Source organism: Neltuma alba, unplaced genomic scaffold (genome assembly GCF_004799145.2).
Source record: "Neltuma alba isolate B1F8T4 unplaced genomic scaffold, ASM479914v2 tig00012508_pilon, whole genome shotgun sequence".
In the NCBI taxonomy this organism is placed as follows: domain Eukaryota; kingdom Viridiplantae; phylum Streptophyta; class Magnoliopsida; order Fabales; family Fabaceae; genus Neltuma; species Neltuma alba.
The window spans coordinates 329,314-341,525 of record NW_021636976.1 but is presented as its reverse complement, the minus strand read 5'-3'; the positions used below and the strand labels follow the sequence as shown (position 1 = coordinate 341,525).

The 12,212-nt window shown below is 37.5% G+C and overlaps 1 protein-coding gene and 1 pseudogene across 1 annotated transcript; one reads left to right on the top strand and one right to left on the bottom strand.

The window, feature by feature from the left end:
* The first annotated feature begins 999 nt into the window (after positions 1-999).
* Positions 1,000-4,864, top strand: LOC114727854 (C-terminal binding protein AN-like). Its single transcript, XM_028914626.1, has 7 exons — positions 1,000-1,646; positions 1,947-2,115; positions 2,207-2,337; positions 2,924-3,715; positions 3,849-3,896; positions 4,067-4,180; positions 4,273-4,864. Exons 1-7 carry the CDS (start codon positions 1,089-1,091, stop codon positions 4,342-4,344), a joined length of 1,884 nt encoding a protein of 627 aa, XP_028770459.1. The 5' UTR covers positions 1,000-1,088; the 3' UTR covers positions 4,345-4,864.
* A 1,695-nt stretch (positions 4,865-6,559) lies between these two features.
* LOC114727835 (basic endochitinase-like) lies at positions 6,560-8,572 on the bottom strand (annotated as a pseudogene).
* Between the last annotated feature and the right edge of the window lie 3,640 nt (positions 8,573-12,212).

Here is a 12,212-nt window from a genome sequence, read left to right as displayed (position 1 = left end):
ATTTTTGCTTTCAATCTACCCCAGAGCATTCCCTGTATACTCTTTTCCCAGTCAAAATTACTGCTTGTAATTGTCAACATTATAACATCACTTCATAATTTCTGACATCGCTACGTTCCTTATCGTCTTCTTCCAACTCTCAGTACTGTAAAATTATAATAATCTTATTAAAATTATAATAATCTTATCTTTTTTAAGCCGTAAGGAATTTTTAGAATTATATCCTTCACAAATTATTTCATGTTGTTTGACATTTTGCTCTCCAACACTCGTCGAGACAATATATTACTCTTTTTTTGACCTTGAGACAATGTATTACGTAAACTTTGTTACGTTAAGCTTTTTTTTCCCCTACCAAAATTCTCTCCTTGGTGAGAGCCACCATTCTTCATTTAGGATTGTGTTTATGAGTGTGTTTGGGATAGCAGTGGCAGAAGTAACTTTTTTCTAATATGATTTTTATCAAGTTTAGATTGAGTAAAAATAGCTTCTTTAAACTTATTGCATAAATTTGTTTCAGTGATAGAAGTCAAATACACAAAACATGGATTCAAACATCATTTTTCAACCTACCTGTTACTTTTCCAGTTAGAATGCACGTTTGGACCTCCAAACATGATCCCAAACACACCCTATAAAATTAACCCAAATATTCTTTTGTAATGATGCGTAACTTTAGTTAAATGTTCTATACATATAATATGCTGACGCTTAATATAAAAATTAGATTACTAATTTAAAAATATTAAAAAAATAATTAAGTTAGCTCGTAAACCGCATTAAAACTATTTGATGAAGGTAGTATTTAATATTAAGCTGTAGGAAAAAAAATAAAAGAATACTGCCTTCCCTTGAAACTGGTATTTCACTGTAATTTTCGCGCAAAAAGGATCCAAGATTTGAAATCATATGCGATGCTTTGCCCTCAGAGATGCTCAAAATTACATCGACACCCACCATAACCCACTCCACAACGATGTTCCGGGCATCCCAAGAGGCCAGAGATCACTCTGAAGTGGAGGGAGAAGACGACGGCGATCTCTGCTTCTCTCACCATCCACAACGCTGCTGTCAGATCCCCTGCGCCAATGTCCCACCACAACAACCATACGCCTCCTCCTCTTGTGGTCACTCTCAACTGCATCGACGATTGCGCCTTGGAGCAGGATTCCCTCGCCGGCGTTGCCACTGTCGAGCACGTTCCCCTCAGCCGATTGGCCGAGGGCAAGATCGAGTCGGCTTCCGCCGTCCTTCTTCATTCCCTCGCCTACCTCCCCCGCGCAGCCCAGCGCCGGCTCCGTTCCTACCAGCTCATCCTCTGCCTTGGCTCAGCCGACCGCGCTGTCGATTCCGCCCTAGCCAATGACCTTGGGCTTCGCCTCATCCATGTCGACACTTCCCGTGCCGAGGAGGTCGCTGACACCGTCATGGCGCTCTTCCTTGGCTTGCTGCGCCGTACTCACCTCCTCTCTCGCCACGCCCTCTCGGCTTCGGGATGGCTCGGCTCCGTGCAGCCGCTGTGCCGGGGAATGAGACGATGCCGCGGGCTGGTTCTGGGCATCGTAGGTAGATCTGCTTCTGCCCGGGCTCTGGCCACGCGCAGCCTGGCCTTTAAAATGAACGTTCTTTATTTCGATGTTCAGCAGGTACCTTGTTGGATTATTCCCACTTTACGAATTGTATTGCCATGAAAGATCAGCTAAATATGTTGATTTGTTTTGCTCTTCCCTGATGACATCCTCTTTTGGGGGGGGGGGGGGGGGACAAAAAACCAGGTGCGAAATTTCCGAGCTAGAAGCTCATATTTAGTTTGAGTTTGGAATAGAACTAGAACTGGTATTTCCAATTCTGAAAGAACATTATCTTCGTTTCAGCTTTTGTTAATGATGCAGTGATTGGAATTTCTCAATCTGCAGTCTTCAATTTTTACGCCTTGCTCCCTGTAGGAAAAAGGAAAAGTTGGTTGGCCTTCAATAAATTTCCCCCCAGCTGCACGAAGAATGGAAACTCTTAATGATTTACTTGCTGCAAGTGATCTTATATCTCTTCATTGTGCTCTAACAAATGACACGATTCAAATTATCAATGCTGAATGTCTACAACATGTAAAACCTGGTATATTCATGGGCATATTTAAGAGATTTGTTATATAATTTATTATGATATGTATTCTCTGAATGCCTGTATAATTTTAATATTTTCACAGGAGCTTTTCTTGTGAATACGGGTAGTAGTCAGCTATTGGACGATTGTGCTGTGAAGCAGCTTTTGATTGATGGAACCTTAGCTGGATGTGCTTTGGATGGCGCAGAAGGACCGCAATGGATGGAAGCATGGGTATGGCCGCTGTTGGTTTTGATTTGTGTGGGGATGAGATTTGAAATTCTTTAATTTGTAATGTTTCATACGGGCATCCATATAAATTTAGACATCTGAATAGGGAAATTTTTGTTTTTTATTTACTTTTTGTTATTTTGCTGACTTCTCAGGCCTTGTGATGGTAACCAGAACCATGACTGCCGTGGGTGTGGACTGTCGAGATGCTTTAAGAATTAAAAGATTCATTATCATTAACAATTGGCAGCATTATCAAACAAATTAACCCTTCTTTACCAAAAGGGGTAGTTAAAGGAAAACAAATGACCGGATTGGGAGAGGTAGGAATGAGTTATAGTCCAAAAGCAAGATCTTCTAGTAATTGAGTTTGGAATTGGTATTTGCTCAACTTTGATGAGAAGAGAGTGGAAAATGTATTTTGATACAGGCATGCCTGAAGTTCATCAATGCGCGTGCCCGTCTGCGCGCACACACACACCCAGATGCAGTCACTCATAAATAATGATATATATTAGAGTCTCTATACACAAAAGTAAGAATCCAATGAACAATGATGTTAACATGCTTCGCCTTCTGTCTTCTTCAGGTAAAGGAGATGCCTAATGTGTTGATACTTCCTAGAAGTGCAGATTACAGTGAAGAAGTTTGGATGGAGATAAGGGAGAAAGCTATATCTATCCTGCAGACTTACTTCTTTGATGGAATTATTCCTAAAAATGCCATATCTGATGAGGAAGAAGATAATGAAGTAGGTGATGAAAACGAACTATCTGGTCAACTAGACAAAGAGCGTGCTCTGCAGATCTGTGTTAGGGAGCCTACAGGTGATATTCTCTTAAGCCCTGAAAGCTCCCAAAAGAAAGAGGCTAATCATGTAAAAGAGTCTTCTGCCCGGCATCAGACTTCTGGTTTGACTCAGAGCGGTACAGCTCGGTCTGAAGGAAGGCGAAGTAGGTCAGGTAAAAAGGCCAAGAAGAGGCATTCCCGCCAAAAGGCCCATCAAAAGTCAGAAGATCCTGTATTGGAGAAAGAAAGTACATCTCACAGAGAAGAGGATACGGCAATGAGTGGCACTGATCAAGCCTTGAGCTCCAGCTCTCGGTGTCCTTCTCCTGAAGGCTCAAGAAGTAGAAAAACTCCATTGGAATCTATGCAAGAATCATCTACCAACCAACTCCTAAAGTCAAGCATGAGGTTTAGTGGAAAGTGTAGTGAAGTTCTGAAAGATGGATATATTGTAGCACTATATGCAAGAGACCGTCCTGCCCTCCATGTCTCCAGGCAAAGAGTTAAAGGAGGAGGTTGGTTTCTAGATTCCATGTCAAATGTGTCAAAGAGAGACCCTGCTGCACAGTTCCTCATCATTTTCAGAAGCAAGGTTTGTTTCAAAGGAACTTAGTTGTTGTTATGGGCCTTATTTCATGATATGCCTTGGCAAACAAATTGAAGTTGTATGAGCTATATTAGATGCCAAGTAGCTGATATTTTGCATGTCAATATGTTTGCTCCAGGACACAATTGGCTTGCGATCTCTTGCTTCAGGTGGAAAGTTGCTGCAGGTAATTACATTGTTTCCAAGAGTTTTACACGAAACTTCTCTTGGACTCTAAAGTTCATTGAAGATTCTTTTACTTGCTCAATTGCTTGTGTCAAGGGGAATTAATTCTGGATGAGGGCTGCAACCATGGTATGGATTTCCTGATTCAATTTGTTGCTTTTGGTTTTTCAGATAAATAGAAGAATGGAATTTGTATTTGCTAGTCATAGTTTTGATGTTTGGGAGAACTGGACGCTGGAAGGTTCCCTAGAGGAATGTAGGTTAGTCAACTGTAGAAATTCATCGGTAAGTGCTCTGTTTCTCTGAGACAATTCCCCTACCCAAGTGCTTTTCTTGTTCGGATTTTCTGATTCTCCTGCTAATTATATGAATTGCAGGCCGTTCTGGATATACGCATTGAGATTTTGGCTACGGTTGGCGAGGACGGAGTAACTCGCTGGATTGACTAGCCTAGCCTAATACGAGCATTTATTCTATGGTGTGTTCTAATTCAGAATGACGAGCGAGCTTGTAAATCATTCCTGTCCGGCAACTACGATTTTTTTTTTTTTTAACGTCTCTACGGAACGAGTGTATTTCGTAATGTAGAATGGGGTGCTATTTGTTTCCACAAGAAATGGCTTTTGCTCTTTTCAGGAAATTGATGATATTTGATTTGCGTGATGAATGGACCCGGCTTTCCTTTCGAGTTTGCAAAAGAACCATCACACTATAGAAATTCTCTTTCCTCTTTAGGAAGATGTACTCTTCGCTGCATGTTTCCTTTCGAGGCCGGTTAAACTTCCTTGGTGGGATCATGTCTATAAACTTTTTTAACCATACTTTTGACACACGACTAGATGTTGATCTAGTTTAAATTGGCAGATTTAAATTCTTACGGCATGCGTTGAGGTCTTGTTTTCTTCAACTCTACAAATAGCTTTTCCTGTACTAATTATCATACATTCTAATATAAGCATATTTTTCTAATGATTTTATTTCATTATAATGTTTGATTGACCATAATCGTGAAGATAATTTCTTATATTAAGCATGATTCGTTAAAAATTAGGACTACAAATTTATGACTTTGTACATCTTTATCTTTATTTATGCTTCTCCATTTGCATAAATCTATCCGGCTGTTGTCATTTTAGTTCATTTTATTCTCTATTTTCTCATTCTATTTCATTCCTATCTTTCCCAACCATCAAAGGAGACTTGAAATTCTTAAAAATCAAAGACACTATGCTTTTAAAGCTTACGTTTTAGGTCTTATTTCATTGAACATTTAAACATAAAGTGTGAATATCATCCCTCAAAATTTGAACTAAATCTAACGGTAAATTATCCCCCACATTGCAAGTCGTGCATATTCTTTATCAGCAACAATATTTGTTCTAGATTTGCTGTCCTCCAGTGCATTCCTGGTTAGAAGGGGGACCCGATAAGGATCCGATTAGGATCCAACACGAGGAAGCGATTTCTGGCGCGTGGAACACAACGAGCACTCCTTCGGCCAACCATCCTGTTGTGGTGTCGGCCCCTTCTGGTTTCAGGTTCGCCCCCTTCTTGAAGAAATTGTTCATTACCTCATTAATATCTGCTCATGGCCTAAAAACTCAGAGCATCTCGGCTCTGTCATCAGTCCAGCCAAGTCTCAATGATGTCCCACTACTGCCCACATGGAATGTCTAGTAGAGGAAGTTCATGAGAATGCGAGTGCCATATATTGCATCACTTTCTTTCTCCATAACAATATGCGCTTTCAGACAGCAGATCAGCTAATACAATCTGAAGATAATTTCTTGCGGGAAAAGGATGAACATTCCCAACACCCTTCGGGCTTCACGTGCAGGGCCGGTTGAACATGATCTTTCAGTTCTTCTGCAGCACTTTACCTCTCAATGTTTTTCAAGTTTCAGACAATGTTGATCTTTTCGATTGCACCGCCCTCTTGGCTTGTAATGAAAATATAATGCTGACCTTTTTCGTTTTCTGTTTTGGTTAAATATATGTTTATTCTTTTATTTTAAAAAAAAACACAAATATTTGTGAATTGTGGCATGCTTAAGCAAAATATCAACTTTTAAAATTGACGCCTCATTACTAATGACTTTAAACTCTGGAAACAGCCAGTTGCGCAGAGGCTACGATCTTTACCAACCAAGAGAGTGAGAAGGCATATGACTGAGAATGCTGTTCGTAGCGCCAACTCCTTGAACTGTAGCCTTCTGTTCATTACGCAATACACGGGGCTTATCCGTTGTCCTTGTTTTATTTAGTTGCACAAATTCAATTCCTGTGAGTTGGAATTTAGGCTTTTAGTTCCCAAACCTCCATCCATCATCCCAAGTGCCAACTATATATATGAAATCATCTCAGCAGCAATGTTCTATTCCACCGCTTTCGGGTAAAAGGATTGGTGCTGAGTAAGCATAATGTAAAAAATTAAAAACGTCATGACAGCGTCTGCTTTTGCCGGGAGTCCAACCCTGGTATATTTGGACTACACTGGAAAATGAATTTGCAGAGTGCGTTTTCACTGGTTAGAATACGTTAGCAATGCTTCAAGACATGTCAAGTGCAATACCCTGATGTAGTACTAATTTAAGTACTTCTATTTCAAAATACATCGTAAAGTTTTACACATACATAAAGCAAATTTTAAACTTGAATTCAGGTTCAAACCCTTGTCTTGATTTTGGAGCTATACGCAGTTTGTTTATCAGCAAGCCTGTTCCAAAGCATGACACCTCCGTACTGAGGTGATTTCTTAACAAAAGGCAACACTTGAGCTATGAGCTTTTGTGTGGAAACAAACCCACTGCCAGCTGCAGACGGAGACGCAGGAAGTCCAAGATAGAGTTGGGTCCCTTTAACAGAAGAAGCCCATTGGGCCCATGTGGCTAGGAAGTTAGAAGGACTCCGAGATGAAAACTGACAAGGCGGGTTGTTGTAAAACTGAACCCAAACAAAGTCAAAAAGCCCACTAGAAAGGGCCTCATTTTAGATGTGCATCTGGGAATGGACACTGTGGTGCTGCTGTTAAGTACACTTTCTTTCTGCTTCGTTTGCTGTGTTTCATCAGTCTCCTCGCTAACTCACCATAGTAAGCTTCACCTCCTCCTGCATCAATAATATTAGTCTCAAACAAGTCAGTTTTAAGATAGGTTTCTCAGAATTTTAACAAAAGGGCTATATCAACAATGGGTGTGTTTGGGATGGCGTTTGGACCCCCAAACGCGCATCCCAGTCGGAAAAGTCACAGATGGGGCAAAAAACATGTTTGGTTCCACTTTTTTTGAATCTGACTTTTGGGATGCCAATGGACTTCTGCAAGAAGCTATTCAAAGCTGCTTTTACAGGGCGTTTGACAATATCGTTCGAATTTGCTACCTAAAATTTTCTCTCACCTGGGATAAGACAAAACGAGACATAAAAATAATAACAAAGGCCTCCCCAGCGTCTTCTTTATTTTTAATAATACTCCTTTCAGTTTAAAATATAAGCTAAATTTTATTTGAAGGCACTTAATTTTTTTTATAAGATAATATTTAATTTTGTATAAGTATTTAATGAGGTTTTTTTTTTCAATTTTACCTCTATAAATTCTCTTTCTTCTTTAATTCATTTATTACATCATTTTCTTATTCTTTTCATTAATAAAGATATATTTGAAAAAACAAATATATGCCTTACATATTTATTATTTTAAATTAATTTTAACTAGTTTCTTGATAAATATAAATGGATAAAATTTAACTTATATTTTGAACCAGATGAAGTATTATTTTCCTTACTTCTTTTAAAATGGTCACATTATTAAATATGTACTACTTAATAAAATTCATATCCTTTTAAGTCATTTTGTATCCAAACTTACTTTTACATTTATCATCCAAACAAGTTTCAGCTTCTCAAACTGACTTTTTTCTAAAACCCAATCCAAACATAAATCACATTACCCTATCTGACTTTCACTCAATCTGACTTCTGGAAAAGTCAGATTGAAAAAAAAGTTACTTCTCCACCGTTAATCCAAACACACCCAATATCAGTCATAGTCACCGCTAGTGAACTGACTTTTTAGACACTGGTTGAAAATGACTCTCTGTTTTACTTCTGGAATGGATGTGAAAAGTTAGACAATTTCTACACGCACACACGCACTTTCTGCATGGGTTAAAACTCACAACCGGGTGTAGAAAGTGGAGTTTGAGGCTGACCTGTTTCGATATCAAAGTCTACGCCATCCAGCACAGCATCACCTAATGGTCTGGAGGTGGATTTTCCTCCTAAGGAGTTGTTCCAGATGTAGTCTGCCACATTTATGGCATCTTTTCTAGAGGAGAGAGAGTAAGTCTGAGTGCCACCTCCAACGGAGATTATGATCTTTATCCCTTTCTTCTGGCAGTTCTTAATGTCTTTGCTCAGAGTTTGACAGGCGTTAGATGAAGCATCACAGTGACCTGCGAGATCCATCTTAGGCTAACTGCCATTTCCAAAGGTTGATAAGAATGCAACGTCGACTATCTGGTAGAGTCCGGAGTTGCATGCTTCAGTCAACGTTCCTTCCCTCCCATCCTGGCCCCAATAAACCACGGTGTTTCCCCCTTTTGATTTTGAAACCATAATGGCCAATGTGATAACAAGTAAGAAGACAAGTGAAGGCTCAGAATGTGACTTCTTCCTCATAGTTCAAGCTTTACCTGCTTTTTTCTCACCTTTTGTTGCTTAAAAGTTTATTCATAATTCGGAGTTAGCTCCCCCGTTTATAGAGGTCGAGTGCCTGCTAATAATTGATGATAAAACGGTGTTTAGAATAATATAAACAAAAATTATGTTTAATTTTTTAGTTGGGCTGAGTCGTTAGTTTATATTCATTTTAATAAACTTATATTAAATAGGCGCATATTTTCTTAAGGATCCTTCTTGTCACTTGTTATGTTTTCATTTTATAAAAAAGTGTAGTAACGATGATCCCACATTTGATTTAAGTTTTAACGGTAGCAAAAACGGACAGAATGGCACAGAATGGTAGAAAAAGACATAAATTAAGTATCATTGATGGAGAAATGATATGAGTATGGTATTATAAGTTATAACAACTTGGTCGGACCGATGTTGTTGTGTTTAGGTGAAAATGGAATCCTGTAATTTTATTATTAGCAGCCACATTGCTCAATTAGGACCCAATCCATCTTTTGGTTGTTTGCTTACCTGTTTTAATTGAATGTCTGATTACTTAATCATCACTAATTAATTTTTCCATCTAAACTGCCTTTTGCAGGGCATCATAGATTTGTCTCTCCTCCTGGATTTAATTACCAACCATATTCCCCCTATTACTACTATTTCAGTTTTAAATTTTGAATTTACTTGTACTCATTTTTGAATCTTAATAATTTGTAAATATTGGGCTTTTGTGTTTTTTTTTTAAAATTAGGGTTACGGTACACCCAACACTTTCAACTATTTTTTGAGATGCACCTAACATCCTAAAATATTTAGTAGGGCAATTTTGGCCCAGCCTATTAAAAATAGAGTAATTCTCACTCCTAGTTAACACTCCCATGAACTAATGGGGGTTGGCTCTAGCAGAAGGGGTTAATTTCTTACAACGTAACAAACCAATATTCTAATCTCCGCTGGGAGAGTAACCCATATTTAATGCCTGATAATATCTCAAATAGGAATGTCTCTAACTAGGAGGATATCTATGCAATTAAAAAAAAAAAAACACCTCCATGAACGTCCGTTTTCTCCTTTTCAATAATGGGCTTTCACAGCTGCATCTCACTCTCTCCCCCACCGTTTTCTAGTTCAACTGGCGTTCAGTCTCTTCCCTGTCGCTGTTGAAGAAGACGATGATGAACAAAAATTATTTTATCATGACCGTTGTCGAAGTTCAAGAACTGCATTATCAATTTCTTCCTGCTCTAGCACAACCCTGATGGAGTAGCATGCATCATCGTCATGGCTCCTAAACTTAACACTGAACTCTGAAGGATCACCAGTGGCGACTTCGTTCTGCGACATTGACATTTGGGGGTAAAATGCCAGACGAACAGGGGCTCCGTAACTCACCATTTCACGGGGACAAAAACGAAGACACCAATTGAAGCGGAAGAGAGTTTACTGTGCGATAATGGCAATGACCAAAATCTCACTGGTCTCAATGGAAAAAAAGATCTCATATGTTACGAATAATAAAAGAAATTTCAAATGCAGACATAGAATTTGAAGATTCTAGAAGTCTTGCACAGTGTTTTGTCACAAAATCAGCAAGGTAGGGGCAGGGCCTAGTTCTTCCCGAAAATTAACATGTGGGTGTTAGTGTCTAATTTTATAGTTTATAATATAAAGGCAATTTCGAATTTTTCTGATCCTCTAATATGATGCTGGACCGAATGTGATGAAGAAATTACTAGGGATTTTAAGAGTATTATCTCACCTATGATGTAATCCCTCTAATACGACATTGATTCCGCCTAGGAATTTAGAGAATCAGCACCTTCATGATCTGAGAAGGTAGCTTTGTCTCCCCACAGTTTTCTTGGTCCTGGGCTCATTTCTGGGCCCAATTTTTTTCAAGGCCCGTTATATTCATTTTTATTTTTAAGCCAAAAATTCCCGAAAAGCAGATTTGTAGTTTTTTTTTTTTTTCTATAGGTACAAGTATTTTCCTATTAAAATAAAATTATAAAACACTTAAATCAGCGGTAAAACAGACCAGCAAAGTCACATAACGATCCTTAGTGTTAGTGAATGTAACTATGTAAGTCATTCCTCTTACTGGCCCAAAAGTAGTCATTTCTCCTGAATATACAAACCCCCTCCTTTTGTGATGAAAATAAAATCTACATATATAAATTCTCTTACAAAAATGTTTGATAACTGAGCTTAATAATATATTGTCTAACTTTAACAGCTGAGCCAGTTGGCACATACTCATGTAATCTTATTTATAAAGTACTTTTAATGTAGGAATCAATAAAATTCTATACTTTAGTAGTTTATTCTCATGAATAAGAAATGAAGAGTGTAAATATAAGTTCATCTAAGAATTTTAATAATGTGACTTACATCCTCTTTTATATAATATTTAAAAAAAGAAATAATTTCATTATAAATAAATAAAGAGGCATACGGCATTTGAAGATCCATCGCAGCAGTCGCCAATTTTGTTTGCCCAGTGATTATATTAAGCAACTACGTCCAACTTTTCTCGTTTCATTCAAAATTCCCAGCTTGTACTTCGTTATATGTTCCTTCTTTGGTTTTTTTTTTTTTTTTAATTTGGGACTCCTTAATTAGTTTCCAAATATTTCTGGGTCACTTTCGTGTTGGAGAGAATGTTTCTTAAGCATTGGATGACGATACCGCTGAATAACAATAAAAAATGAAGTTTGAAAATTACGGAAAAATAATAAAATAAGGTCTTCAAACTTTTCAACTGAGAACAAGTGTCATTTTATTGGAAGCATGTGTCGGGCAGCAAATAAAGTTTCAAGTTATTTGGATATATTGTGTGATAAAAAAAGACTACTATTAAGAGGGTTTTAAACATATATGATCTATTACCTCCGATTCTTAATATAAAATCTTGTTTAGTTTTTATTTTAATTCTAAATATAAGACCACAATCCACTTTGTTTCTCATATTTATGCATTTTTTTCAAGGTAGTTTTCTAATAATGGTAGTTTTAATCAATACACTTAATTAGCAAAGATATTTTAGAAAAGACAACACCTATTTATTACAAATAACTAACTTAACTACTTTTCTTAATTTTCTTAAATTAGTCAACTACTCCCTCCGTTCCTTATTATAAGAGACATTTGATGCTTATAGCATGTTCCTATATATAAGAGACACTTACAAGTTGTCTCTACTTTTTTGTGTTGATTTACTATTTTACCCATATTTATTATCTCCAACTCACACTCTCTCTCCCTCCCACTTCTCTTTCTTTTAATAATTTAATTGTTTTCTCTCATGCTCTCTCTCCTTATTAATGAGGGCATTTTTGAAAAAAAAATTATACTTTTTACACATTAATTGTTCTTAACTAATTTTAACTATTTTTTTGATCAACGTACTTCGGTTATTTGTCTCTTATAATAAGGAACGGAGGGAGTAACTTTTATAATTAGGACCGGAGGTAGTAATTTTTTTTCACCAAAAGTTAAGAGAGTTTTACACCTACATGATCCAATTTGACTACTTGATCAGTTGATTGGATTTAGCTAAAACTTACTATGACTTTCAAAGATTAGAAATGGATTGTACATATTTTTAAAAAGGAAATTAGCAGTGTAGAAACTTAGGGTT